This window comes from Drosophila santomea, chromosome X, assembly GCF_016746245.2.
Source record: "Drosophila santomea strain STO CAGO 1482 chromosome X, Prin_Dsan_1.1, whole genome shotgun sequence".
Classification (NCBI taxonomy): domain Eukaryota; kingdom Metazoa; phylum Arthropoda; class Insecta; order Diptera; family Drosophilidae; genus Drosophila; species Drosophila santomea.
In genome coordinates this window covers 20,789,003-20,801,987 of record NC_053021.2, presented here as the reverse complement: position 1 = coordinate 20,801,987, position 12,985 = coordinate 20,789,003, and the positions used below count along the sequence as shown (strand labels likewise).

Below are 12,985 nucleotides of genomic sequence, written 5' to 3'. Positions count from 1 at the left end.
TTTTTGACAGTAGATACGAGCTAATGTAGATACTACTTAGAAAGTCACCTGGCGCCACCTATATCACAAGGCATATTTTTTTACAAATTTATTCAAGAAATCGAAATCTTTTTCCAATTTGAAATTGCTCAAACATTCGTGGCTTTTATAACTTGTAGTCTTTATTTTTAAAACAATACACATATTAATATTGGATGCACTTAAATTCACAATACATATCTATATAATCCATAATCATAGGCGCTCCAATCAAAACATATATCATTTGATCTCGAGGACTCCGGACTGGGGCTCTTGGGCTGTGCCGTATCCCAACCAATCTGCTGCCATTTTCAGATACGCCACAGAACATAAACACATATATCATATCTGCACGGCTCTATACACATATATATATGAACTGTTTTGCTTGTTGATTGGTTTTAACTTTTGGTTTTTCGCTGTGATGTGATTCATTAACAAACCATCGACTAGAGTACGGGTAGAATTAAGAGGAGACGCATGCAAATCAGGATACGTACAAGGACAAGGATTGCCCCACTGCTTAGCGAATGCCATTGCGAATGCAAATGCCAATCCCAGTCCCCGTCCCAATTCCATCCTAGGTAATTAGCCGAGGAGCATGGAGTCCATGAACATTCTCGATGGGCGGGCAGTGCGTGGCACCGGGTGGCCCCCAGTCGTGCAGGCCGCGGGAGTTCGCCAGCCGATGGGTCAGGCGGTGGGCAATGCTGAAGCCGCCACTGCCCTCAAGTTGGGTGAGCACTATGATTACTTGTCTGAAAACATTATGCACACATAAGCAATTGGTAAATGAACTGAATAAGGTGGGAGATTGAAAGCTCACCTCTGCAGCGGCGGCACAGAGTCCACCGTCTTGAGTTCGCCGCGTGTCGACACCACATTGTAGCTCTCCTGGCAATCACATTTTACATGGATCCACTTGTTCTCATGTCTATTTTCCACCATCACAACCAGACCCGCCCAGCCCTGCAAACGAAAGAGGGTCAAGTTAGTAAAGCCACCACATCCTGAAGATCCTTTGTCGGACCACTTGCCTTAGTCAGATAGTAGGCGGTCATCCCCTCGCGCCCCTCGTGCCGCTGTCCCTTGGTTAGGGTCAGGCTAATAATAGCGTCGGCCAGGAGGTGCGGAGAGGGACTAATCTGCTCCACCAGCAGACGCTTGGAGCTGTGTATCGCCAGGATGCATTGAGGATACTGGTGGGGATCCTCGATGCCCGTGTGCCAGTGGTTGAAGGCCAGACACACGAGTAGGTAAATGTCCCGCTCCAGCATTTTGTGGCATCCTACAAAGCCTCGCACCTAAAAATGAACGCATTTCCAATTGTAAGGATGTTTAACTAAGCATGCCCACAAGAAGCACTCACCTGACGCTTGCTGTGCTCCACTAATCGACCGATTTCCGGCGCCGCCGGAGAGCGGGTGCGGAATATCACAACGCACAGGTCCAGCTGCGATCGCTGCGACTTTTCCGAGTTGCGCTGCCCCTCCTGGAATAGTGTAAACTCCGCCTCCGTCGGCTCCAGCACGGTGAGCAGCACACAGGAGATGGAGCACAGGGGCTGCAAGGTGCCCTGCAGACGCACCTCGTTCCAGCCGGAGCGCACCTTGCAGATATCGATGCAGTCGAAGTAGTTGAGCACATCCTCGAACGAGATCCAGAAGACGCCCTCGCTAGCGCCGTGCGGCATTAGAGCATCCCGAAGGTCGTCCGTCCACAGGGAGGAGTCATCCGACCAATCGCCACGCCACGAATAGTGACCCCACGGATTGCGCAGCTTGAGCAGTCGATGTCCCTGGATGTCCTTCACGTCCAGCACCGAGTATGCGTGTCGCGGGCGCAGCCCCTTCTGCTGATACTCCTCCTCGTCCACCTATTGGGAATGTTTCGAAGTTTGAATAACATAACACAAAATAGATAACTTTATATTGCAGAACTCACCTTCATGTTGCCACCGCCACAACTGGCGCCCATGAGGAAACGTACGCAGCGCGAGCTCAGCAGCTGGGCCCATATCAGGTCCTTGTCCAGCTCGTCCTCGCTGGGCATGGGCAAGCTACTGGCCTGAAGTGGTATGCTCTCGCAGGGCGCTCCCGTTAGCGTGGCCAGTCCCTCGATCGCCCGGCCCGAGACCAGTGCCTCGTAGCAGCCGTGGATCTTAGCCACAGCCTTCTCGATTAGCGGCACCCATAGCTGCTTGCGCTTGGCCTGCGAGTAAACCAGATGGCCACGCTTGTCGCAAGGTAGCAGGTCATCCACCAGCACCGTCGTCCACTTGCCATCTTTGCAGAGGCGCACCTGGTATGCGCCCTGGCCGCATATCTCCTTCGTGACCAGCACCTCCTTAACCAGATCCTCGCGCTCCGCCAGCACCGCCAGGGCACTGAGTAGCCAGCAGTTGCCCAAGACGCCCTGGCAGATGTCCGACGGCAGCGGGGTGCGGAACACAGCCCATGGCGGATACGCTCCGCCGTCGCAGTTAATCTCGTGCGGTCGTCGCCACTGCACTACAGGATTGCCCTCGGCCGCTCCGCTTGCTGGATTGTAGTACAGACTCTTCGGCGCCGGCGGAAACGAATCGTCCACGAAAAGCTCGCTGTTGTCACGGCAGTACTGGATGATGTTTTGCCACTTGGTTAACGCTTCGGTCTCCTCCAGCTGACGAAGGTTCTCCATCAGTTTGCTTTCCTGCCGAATATCCGCCGGGGTGAGGGCAACTCGAATGGACTTCCTGCCCAACGCCTCACCCAAAACGGCGCTCGCTAAGCCACGCGGACTCGAGCAGATGTCACACACCACGGAAGCGGCACAGTTATCGTACGTGCACGCAGGACACTGCCACTTCTTTGAGCTCGAACTGGCTCCGACTGCAGCTCCAGAAGCAGACACGACCGATGCGGAGCCGACTCCCTGGCCCTGCTGCAAGTTGTAGCTGGCCAGACCAGCGATGGAGATGTTCCTGGGCACAATGGAGCCGCCGGTGCTGTGACGTTTGGGTATAGCGCCAGAAGAGCTGGAATTCCTCTGCTGCTGGAGGGACGGCAGTGGCTGCATCCTGGGCGAGGGACTGCGTGAGCCACGCAGACCAGCTGCCGATGACGATGGAATCTGCAGCATCGGCATGGGTAGCGCTACCGAAGTCAGCGGTAGGTTCAAAGCTGTAGGTGCTTTGACCTCAGTGGCAACCGACTGGTAGGCTCCGCTGGCTCCGCTGCCTCCACCGCCCCCGACGGCTGCAGCATCCTGCTCCTCGTACGACTGGCCATCCGGTCGCTCCCGCACCGCCTCCATGGCCATCGAGAGCTGCGGCTGGCGGTGGGACTTGCAGGCACTGCATACCGGCGAGTGCAGCGAGTTCTTTAGCGTACAGTGGCTGCAGGTCCAGAACTCGCCCTTTCGCAACGTCATGTCTTCGATGGAAGAGATGCTTTTCAGCTTGGAGCCGCCGCACACCACGCAGGCCATTGCTGTCGAGTAGTTAACCAGGGTGCACTTCTTGCAGGTCCAGGGCTCGTCGCGCGGTGCTTCTGGAAATGCATTAGATATTCGCTGTAGTAAGCATTGCCCTTTTCCTGTACGAGGGATGACACACCTGCCTGTTGCTGCTGTAAATGTTGGTGGTGGTGGTGGTGGTGCTGCTGCTGCTGCAGCTGCAGTTGCTGTTGCTGCTGTTCAGCTTTGGCCTCGCACATCTCGCAGGTCTGCAGCCAGAGTCGGTTGTAGGCATAGGAACATTTGATGCATGTCCACATCTTACTGCGGCTGCCGTTGCCCAGCTGTGTTTTATTGTCGTGCCGCGTGGCAGCAACTGCTCCTACTCCTGCTGCTGCAGCTATCGCTCCAACTCCCGCCGTTCCAGTGGACGCTGTTCCTGCTGCGGCGGATGCGGCTCCTGGCAGGCGGCTGCTGCTCCCTGGATCATGCATACTGAAAATCGAAAAATCGAAAACAAAGCAATCAATTATAATGTTCAACAAGTCCAAGTTCGAAATGCATTCAAGACGGGAGATAAGCAAAATCAAAAGTTCATTAAATTGCTGACTTGCCCCACAGATTGTCACAGCTGAGAGGATCAGGATTGTTCAGGATGAATAGAGAAACTTAATGCAGTGCATAGGTAATAACCAGACTCCAGTTATGACAATCTCTTGGTAGGAAAATCATTAATTCAAATCATACCCATAAATAATTTGCTTAAATAATAAAACAGAACTTATAACAGGCAGAACAAATAAGTTGGTGGCCGGAAAAAAGCGAAGTATAAACAGAATGCCGCAGTGACTAAGCGCCACGCAAATTATCAGCAAAAAGAAAAACCTAGTCAACTGATAAGCCGTTTGGAGGGATAGGAAGTTGGATGGGTGTGGACTAGTCTGAGTCGCACGCTCGCTGCCAATTACATTTTCGACTCGGTCGCCTTGCGCGGTCCCTTCCACACCTTGGCGTAGATGGAGTGCTCCTCCACCTGCGACTCGGATTCGCTGGCCTCGCCGCTGCCATCGGTGCTGGTGCCCATTCCTGTGAGGGATTCACTGACCGGATCCGTGATCTCACCACTGCCGTTGTTGTTCGTTTGCGACTCGCTGGCAATCTGTTGCTTCTTTTTGAGCTTGTGCTGCTTGTTTACCTGCGCATAGATGGGCATGGTAGCTAGTGGAGTTGGTTCGGCCGTCGCCTTAGCGGAGGGCGAACTCGCAATGGCCACCGCCGTCGCGGCGGCCTGTGCCGCCTGCGCAGCAGCTGCTCTTAGTTGCTGCTGAGCCAAGGCAACGCACTCGTTCTCATACAACTTGTTGCTGCCGCCGGAGCTGCTGCTGTTGTTGTTGATGATGTTGCTATTGCTGTTGCTATTGCTGTTGATGCTGCTGTGATGGTGATGATTGGAGCTAGAGGAGATGGAGACGCTGCTGGCCATTGGCTCCGACCACTCGTTGACGGCTATGAAGACGCCGTTCCGCGGAATGGTGAACTGCGTTGGATTCATACTCACTGCTGCTGGCTCCCGCTGGGTCTTCCTCTGCAGCTGCTGCGGATTTGCCAGCGACTTCGGCTGCTGCTCCTGCTGTAGATTCAGATTTAGATTATCGCTCTGACGCAGTGGCTTCATTTGGCCCTGGCCGGCATCCTTGGCCGCCGACCGTGAGAGCGTGGTGATGGTGAAGTTGTACTTCCGCTTGGCCCCGCTCTCGCGAACCACCTTGTGATTCTGGTTCTTGTTATTGTTGTTCTGTTTGCGCCTGCAAAACGTGTCGTTGGCAATGGCAAATCGGGAATTGCTGCAGGCGGCCACGGGGGGAATCCCTGCGAAAAAACAGATAGGGATTAGAATGTCATATGATTGGTCTTCGGATTCTTATATGATTGGACTGATAGCAATCGATTAAGTAAACCTATTTTAAAAGTAGACTAGTTACATTATCACTTCTATCATGCATCATAATCTGGAGTCTTAGAAGCTTTACCGGATCAATCATTACTAGGTCGTTCATACCCATTATTTATCTGTATACCCAGTCTTCATGGCACTATCCTAAAGCTAGTCAATGGACGCACCTGTCAGCTGCGGCGCCGGCTTGATCTGCGGCAGATTGAAGATATCCTTGCTCTGGTTGTTTGCATAGCAAATGTGGCAGCTGCGCCCGGAGGCGCTTTTGTCGATGGCGGTGCTCAGGCTCTGGGTGCGGCGCAGTCCAGAACCCGATCCCGATCCCGATCCGGATGCAGATCTACCTTTGAGGTGCCTCTTGTGCAAGTGCTGGGAATGTAACTGATGCTGATGATGCTGCTCCTCCAGCTCCTGATGGAGGTAGTGGTGATGATGATGTGGATGGTCCGCCGCCAGCAGCTCGCCGCGATTGCCCAGGCTGCCAGCCAGCTCCTGGCCTCGGTCGGCGGCGATGGCGTCCTTGTATATGGGCGCCAGATAGCTGACCGTGTCGCAGATGAGGCAGTGCCAGGTGACCGAGCTGTTGTCCGTGCCGCAGGCGTGGCACACCCACCGCCGATTCAGGGCCGGATTCGAGAAGTGGCGGTACAGCTCAATGGAGCTCTTGATGTACTTGCGCGTGTCCTCGCAATCCACACAGTTGGCGGGCAGGTTCTGGCTGTTCCGCTGTGGTCTTTTCAAGCATCCGCGCAGCAGGGACTTGTACACATGCTTGTACTCGCTCCTGCAAAATAGGTAAATGGGGTTTTTCGTTTTTCGTCGGATGGGATTCGTTTGGATGGGATTTAGTGCTTTGGGGCTTTTCTGCTGTTCGGCCTTCCCAACTTCCCGACTGCCTGATTTCTGACTTCCTGACCGCAAAGGTTATCTCAATGACTGGCCTTTTTCCTACTCTCCGCTCGTCCGCTCCACTCGGGAGTTCTTCAGCTCTTCTGCTCGCCGAGCGAGTTCGCGAATCGATAAACTTGTAAACAATGCTTCTTTATCCAAATCGATTTTCCCCAATTCTCGCTGCTCGGCTGTTTTGTTGTTGCTTCTGCCGCTGCTGTGTATACATGCTCTCACATACACACACACGCACACACACACGCTCAGGGACAATCGCCAGTGCAGACGGCTTGGCTTTTAAAGCTAAGCTTTTAACACTATGCGCCGACCATCGTAGCGTATACATATGTACTCACTGCACAGAACTCGTTAATTTCTGTGTGCATTCTCTAGTCTTTCGAAACTCTCGTTCTTGAAATCAAAGCTTTCCTTAATATAGTTCATATAGAGAAGTAATCAGGAGTTTCCTAACAGTTTAAATCGTTTTAATCCAAATCGCAATCACTATTTCTTCACACTATTTATTATTATCACTATTTCTCAGAACCATAGAATTTACTACGATCGACTAGCATTGTTCTTTGCGCATATTCATGTACCGAATAAGTAGTTCACATTGGTAAGCCTTAGCTTAAGTTATTCACTATAATTTTGGCTCCCTCTATTTAATATTTTGTGTGAAGAATTGCGTCGCAGAAAATATTTCAGTACTTCACTTGAAAACATTTTTCGAAGTATACATACAAAAGCTGCATTTAAAAACGCCACCGATTTCTATGTACATTACCATATGCGTTTCTGGACGCCGACGTGCTTTTAGCTAGCATTTTTGTCCTCCAATTGGATGCCACCACTGGCGCCCACACGCACACGGGCACATACACACACAGACACAGGCACACAAACACACACGCACATCCTCGCAGAGGAGGCACAGGCTGTTTGTTTTTGTGGCGACCGCCTCGCTTACCTGGCAACCGCCGCCCTGCCCTTCTCCTTGTCCCTCTCCTGCTCTTTCTCCGTCTGCTCCTGCTCCTGTGCATCGTCAGCTGTCCAGGAGGCGGTGACCCTTCGATGCTGCGGCTGCTGCTGCTGCAGTTGTTGCTGTTGGGGGAACACCTTGCGGACGGTGCCGCAATTGAAGCACTTGAGCGATTCCGTGGGATTGATCGTGTTGCACTTGGTGCACGACCACTGCAGCACGGATGAGATGGTGCCCATTGTGCAGGGGAGTCGCAGGAGTTCCGAGATTCGTTTAGAGTTGTGAGCTACTCCTTCCTTCTGCTGCTGCTGCTGCTGCTATTGTTGTTGTTGGCTGGCTGACTGGCTGGCGGGGGAGTGGATGTGGAACTGGAACTGTCAATGGAAACAGTGTGTGGGTGCGCTGGCGAGCTGGTGGCCGGGCGGAGATGGAGATCGATAGGAGGACCAGAACCCGGGACCAAAACGAGGACCAAGCAATGGCTTCCAACAGTTGCACGCCGCGTTCTCCGTCGCCGTTTCACACCATTTTTTAACTGTTGCCGCTAGAGTTGTCGACGTGCGCGAACACCTCCAACGACAAGGTTGCCCGAGTGCGTGAACCCTGCTGAACAGGGCTGCCATCGATGGCGAGAGCTGCTACCCCGCAAAACCAGTGTTTGCAAGTTCTTTTGTTGAGAAAATCAGTACCTTAAACTTATGTACCAATTTAAACAAGTTTTTAAGAAAGAATACATACATTTATGGATATAGCCACGATTACCCTGCCATACTTGTAATTAAAATTAGTAGGGCTTCGTTCTTGCAGAGTTTTAATTTAATATATAATCACATATTATATTTTAGGCGCCAGCTGCTTTCAAATAAAATGGCAAAGGTTCCACCCGGTCATGTTAAACTAAATCCACTTTAAATCATAAATTTTGAGCATAACTTTTAACAAATAGAAGTACCTCATAGGTGTTTACTGTATTTGAAAAGAAAATACCACACTCGGTATTATTAACACGGCTTGTAAATATTGCAACCACCTGGTCACTCTGCGTCAATAGCACGTGTAGTTATTTTTTTTGGCAACAACATTTGCTACAATTTAGTTTAAGTGTCGAAAAAAACGCAAAAAAGATGGTTAGTTCGGAGCCGAAAGGACCTGCTAACGTGGTCAAAACGGCCTCGCCCCTCAAGGCCAACAAAACGCCAGGCAAGCCCGCCAATGGACAGAAGTTCAAGCCCGGCGGAGCAGGAGGCGCCAAGAAATTCGACAAATCCGGCGGAGGACCGGGCAAAAAGTTCGACAAACCAGGCGCTGGTGGTGCCAGGAAGTTCGACAAGTCTGGGTCCGGGAGCTTCAGGAAGTTTGACAAATCTGGACCGACCGGCGACAAAAGGCTTGGCGGCAACAAGTTCGCCGAGGGCAACAAGTTCCGAGGAAAACCACAGACACAGCCACAGGCCCCGGCGGAGGGCGAGAAACAGGACTGGAACAAGTTCAAAAAGGAGAAGAAGGACCTTAAGCTGAAGCGCAAGAGCGCCAAGGACACCTACGAGATCAGCAAGGAGGCCAACCAGATCCACGAGAAGCTGCGATGGTGAGATTTCCTAAAAAACACAAGGGACAGCCCAAACAGATATGACAACAATCATTCGTAGAGCTCAAATTAGCTTCCTAAATTCGTTTAACTACACAAAATCTGATCTTTTGATGCACTTCTGTACATGTAAAACATTAAAAGTTGGTAACGTTTTGCATATTCATTAGGCATCTCATACGATGTAGTTTCATGGTTTTCAGTTTAATGGACACAGTCCTTTACGTTCCTTGAAGAACAACATTTCAATATATATATGGACATAAGGATCCAAAACAAAGCAGTTGTGCGAGACCCATCTTTCCATTGGCCTCTGCCCAATCAAATTAAGTTCGAATTCAAAAGTATTTAGTTCTAGTGATAAAAGAGAAGTATCTATTTATGTTGAGCATTCAAACTAGTATCAAAGTTAATCTAGCCTTGCATGTCTGTATAAATGTTGAGATCTGGGGAACTCTAAGAGCTATGGATTTCTAACTAAAAACGAAGGTTTTGTGCAGCGCAAGCTATTTTTAAACAAGGGTCACAAACAAATCAACTTTATCCCCTCACGCGTTTGTATTTGAAAATATTAATTAATGAATACCGCACATTCCTATTCGATTGGAATTTAATAACATCATTTGGTGCTCGTCTTGCAGCCGCCGAACGGAGAACAAGGACAATCTGGTGGAGCAAATTTACAAGGTGCTCAACGTGGGCGACACCATTTCGAAGGTGGTGAAGGCCCACGACACCGCCCGCGTGATCCAAAGCATGTTGAAGTACGCATCGCCAGCTTTGCGGGCCGAGATCTCCGAGAAGCTGCTTCCCTTCACCGTGGACATGTGCCAGTCGAAGTACGCCCAGTTCTGCGTGCAGCGGATGCTCAAGTACGGTGCCCCGGCCACCAAAGCAAAGTTGGTGGACAGCCTGTACGGACATATAGTGCGTTTGGCTGGACACAGCATCGGCAGTGGGCTACTGGACACGATGTACCAGAGTGCCACACCCAAGCAGCGCATCTTTATGCGCCAGGAGTTCTACGGCGATCTGTACCGGAAGGCAAAGGATTCAAATGTGAAGACTCTGAGCGATACCTATAAAGAGGCCACGAACATGAAGGCCTCCATTTTGGGATCGGTTAAAGCAAACCTGGATCATGTGGCCAACAAGCAGCTGGTGGACAGTTCGCTGGTGCACGCCGTGATGCTGGAGTACCTGCGCGCCTGCGACGAAGATGAGGAGAAACTGGAGGAGACGGTTACTGCGTTTGCGGCTTTAGTGCCCCACATGCTGTCCACCAAGGAGGGCAGCGAGGCGGGTGTTATATGCTTCTACAAGTCGACGCCCAAGAACCGCAGAGTAAGTGCATTAACAGTATATTCCGCTTGGTAATGAAACTGAGTCTTATATATATTTGAAACCTTTCTAAACAGGCCATCATCAAGAACATCAAGGAGCACCTGCTCAAGATCGCCACCCACGAGCACGGCCACGTGTTCCTCATATCGCTGCTAAACGCCCTGGACGACACGAAGGCAACCAAGAAGGCTATTTACGACCACCTACACGAGGATCTAAAGGCGCTGATGAGCAACCAGTATGGTCGACGGGTGATTCAATGGCTGGTGGCACCGGGCGATACCACATGCTTCCATCCAGAGTTCATTCGCACGGTTGAGGAGGGTCTGGCATTTGGCAAAAAGGAGAAGGAGCTGCGTCGCAAGGAGATCCTCGAGCAGATAGAGGCGCCGATTGCACAGTCCATCGCTGAGGATGCCGCCTTTTGGCTATCCAACAGCCACATCGGCCTGGTCACCGCCGACATTCTTAATCACAGTGAGTGCACACTTCTGATAGCCAATTCCAATTCATTCATATCGTTTGCATCTGTGTTTTAGTTCAAGGCGAATCCTATGAGAAGGCGGCTGCAGCCCTCGCCCAAGTCGTCGCCCAGCCGGAGTGGCGCATTTCAGCAGACGCCGCCGGTCCGCTGCCGCAGGATAAGAAGAAGCCCCACAATGATGTGGAGGCCATTATAGCGGAGGCCACCAAGCAGCGCAGAAAACTGCTCAATGTCGAAAGTAGCAGCGACGATGAAAACGAGGAGGACAACAATGACGATGACGATGAAGATGAAGAAGACGAGAAGGAGCAAAAGGAGGCGGCCGAAGATGATGCCGAACCCAAGCTGAAGAAAGCTAAAAAAGAGCCCAAAAAGCCAAAGGCAAAGGAGGAGGAGCCAGCGGCTCCTTTGGTCTCCGGAATCGAGGAGGCCGGCATGCACATTGTATTGAAAAAGATACTCAAGAACGATGGCAAGCAAGAGGGCACTCCATTCAGCCAGCACCTTCTCCAAAACTTGTCCTCCGCTGTGGTAAGTACTTCCAATTGTCATTTAATTCTAAGAATTGTAAATGCAATATTGGGTAATTTTCTTTTTTCAAAGACATAGGCGCGAAATTGACCAAAGTTAATGGGTTTTTCCTTTTATTTAAAGATTCTTCGACATTATTTTAGTATAATAAATAAGTAGTCCGTTCGTAAACAGGTTCACTCAGAATTTAATTTCTATTCCACCTCTACAGCTAAAAGCCTGGCTGGGCGTAAATCGGGCCTGTTTCGTCCTGCTGAAGCTGGTGGAGGACTGCCCCTCACTGCTGGAAGACTGCAAGAAAGCCATCGCGGCGGAGAGGAGTCTTAGCCAGATACTCGCGGACCGCAAGACGCCCGGAGCCAAGCTGCTGGCCGCCAAACTGGACATTGGCAAATGAAAACCGCTTCTAGCTTAGACAAGACCTAACATTTTAAAATACAATACATAATTCTATATTGAAATGGCTGTAAATTCCGTTTTATTCATGTGAAGTGACGTGAGTGTGAGTTGTGCTGTGGGGTCGGTGCTCGATGACTCTAGGCCTTGCGCAGAATAATGTGCAGACCAGAATCGCCGTCAACGATGCCCGACAGCTGGCCAACGTTCAACTTGAAGGCGGCGTCCTCGAATGCCGCCTGCATCTGACCTGTGGGGAGAAAGGTAATTAGAAGCAGTCAGGTTGGGTGGCCTATTGCGAACTCTACCATAAGCGATTACAAGTAGGGAAACTATAGATATTACAATTGTAAGTAAGGCAACAGTAATACAGGATCACCAAAATACTTAATCTTTAAGTGGTCTATGTCTCCATTAATCTGGAATTTTAGGCAAACGTTTGTGAAGGGCAAGAATATTTTGAAGAACATGGACAATAAACTGCAGAAGACAGTACGTATATGGAAATAGTTTGGAAAAAAACAAAGGAAATATTAAGATTAACAATGCTTCCTCATTTTGCATACGACAACCGTCAATTCAAGAGAAAGGTGATTCAGTTTGGTTCAGATTGGGATTAGGAAGAGTATCAACAACTGGGAAACACCTTGATCATAGTCGGACACAGATCTAGGAGCACTCTAGCCTGAGCTCGAACTGTCTTAATAACAAATGCACAGCTGTATGTAACTTGTGTCATACCTCTGCCGAACCTTCCCAGGTCGCCGCCCCTCTTGGCGGAGCTGCAGTCGGAGTAGGCGCGGGCCAGCTCGTCGAAGGTGGCCTCCTGCTGGACGATTTTGTTGCGATAGACCTCCAGGAGCAGCTGGGCCTCCTCCTTGGTGCGGGTAATGTTCGCCTCGCGCCACGAGCTGGGACGCCGGCTGCCCTTGTGCTTCACCAGGAGGTGCAGGCACTGCACCTCGTCTGGGGCATCTCCGCTGCCGGCGGATGCGCCGCCCGCTCCTCCCGTCTTTTTGGCCGGCTCAGTGGGCTGATCCCACTGCGACTCCTTCGTGTACACATTGAGGTAATAGCTCATTCCTGCAAAAAGCCAATTATATGCAGGTTCAATTTAGCGTGCCGGTTTTGCATTCTGCATTCCGCCGGGAAACCAGCGGCACGCCATGAGCGGTAGTGCATTTACGCTTACCTGTGGAGCGGCTGGTGCGCTTTTCCCAGCCCTCCGGTAGTTGCTCCGAGTCAGGCATTCTGTTTTCGATTGATTTAAACTAATTTACAATGAAATTGGTCGGCATTAAATAAACCACCAGTGTGACCACGCCGAACACGCTACGCTCAAAATCGATAACGCCTGCGACG

At 50.9% G+C, this 12,985-nt stretch overlaps 3 protein-coding genes across 6 annotated transcripts; 1 reads left to right on the top strand and 2 right to left on the bottom strand.

Moving 5' to 3' along the window:
* Window positions 1-143: 143 nt before the first annotated feature.
* Window positions 144-7,861, bottom strand: LOC120455346 (calpain-D). Of its 4 annotated transcripts, XM_039641435.2 has the most exons (9): window positions 7,269-7,851; window positions 5,578-6,194; window positions 4,425-5,325; window positions 3,617-3,951; window positions 1,966-3,551; window positions 1,391-1,897; window positions 1,059-1,325; window positions 848-990; window positions 144-779 (listed from the first exon to the last, which is right to left on the bottom strand). In XM_039641435.2, exons 1-9 carry the CDS (start codon window positions 7,517-7,519, stop codon window positions 602-604), a joined length of 4,785 nt encoding a protein of 1,594 aa, XP_039497369.1. In that variant the 5' UTR covers window positions 7,520-7,851; the 3' UTR covers window positions 144-601. The 4 variants fall into 4 exon arrangements, with proteins under 4 accessions (XP_039497369.1, XP_039497371.1, XP_039497372.1 ...); XM_039641437.2 differs by lacking the exons at window positions 4,425-5,325; window positions 5,578-6,194 and having other exon boundaries at window positions 7,269-7,847; XM_039641438.2 differs by lacking the exons at window positions 5,578-6,194; window positions 7,269-7,851 and having other exon boundaries at window positions 5,015-5,153.
* A 446-nt stretch (window positions 7,862-8,307) lies between these two features.
* LOC120457008 (protein penguin) lies at window positions 8,308-11,692 on the top strand. The gene is made up of 5 exons (XM_039644163.2): window positions 8,308-8,868; window positions 9,510-10,212; window positions 10,287-10,689; window positions 10,752-11,227; window positions 11,439-11,692. The coding sequence occupies exons 1-5, from the start codon at window positions 8,405-8,407 to the stop codon at window positions 11,622-11,624; spliced, it is 2,232 nt and encodes a 743-aa protein (XP_039500097.1). The 5' UTR covers window positions 8,308-8,404; the 3' UTR covers window positions 11,625-11,692.
* Window positions 11,676-12,976, bottom strand: LOC120457009 (putative peptidyl-prolyl cis-trans isomerase dodo). The gene is made up of 3 exons (XM_039644164.2): window positions 12,816-12,976; window positions 12,365-12,706; window positions 11,676-11,873 (listed from the first exon to the last, which is right to left on the bottom strand). The coding sequence occupies exons 1-3, from the start codon at window positions 12,871-12,873 to the stop codon at window positions 11,764-11,766; spliced, it is 510 nt and encodes a 169-aa protein (XP_039500098.1). The 5' UTR covers window positions 12,874-12,976; the 3' UTR covers window positions 11,676-11,763.
* Between the last annotated feature and the right edge of the window lie 9 nt (window positions 12,977-12,985).

Bases quoted from the DNA above. Each gene is read 5' to 3' on its own strand.
- LOC120455346 (XM_039641435.2), bottom strand. From the start codon at position 7,519: ATGGGCACCATCTCATCCGTGCTGCAGTGGTCGTGCACCAAGTGCAAC. The intron at 5,326-5,577 runs GTGCGTCCATTG...GTTTTTTCGCAG, and splicing joins GCCGGCGCCGCAGCTGACAG to GGATTCCCCCCGTGGCCGCC. The intron at 780-847 runs GTGAGCTTTCAA...TAATGTTTTCAG, and splicing joins TCTGTGCCGCCGCTGCAGAG to ACAAGTAATCATAGTGCTCA.
- LOC120457008 (XM_039644163.2), top strand. From the start codon at position 8,405: ATGGTTAGTTCGGAGCCGAAAGGACCTGCTAACGTGGTCAAAACGGCC. The intron at 8,869-9,509 runs GTGAGATTTCCT...CTCGTCTTGCAG, and splicing joins ATCCACGAGAAGCTGCGATG to CCGCCGAACGGAGAACAAGG. The intron at 10,213-10,286 runs GTAAGTGCATTA...CTTTCTAAACAG, and splicing joins CGACGCCCAAGAACCGCAGA to GCCATCATCAAGAACATCAA.
- LOC120457009 (XM_039644164.2), bottom strand. From the start codon at position 12,873: ATGCCTGACTCGGAGCAACTACCGGAGGGCTGGGAAAAGCGCACCAGC. The intron at 12,707-12,815 runs GTAAGCGTAAAT...GGCTTTTTGCAG, and splicing joins GCGCACCAGCCGCTCCACAG to GAATGAGCTATTACCTCAAT. The intron at 11,874-12,364 runs GTATGACACAAG...TTCTCCCCACAG, and splicing joins CCTGGGAAGGTTCGGCAGAG to GTCAGATGCAGGCGGCATTC.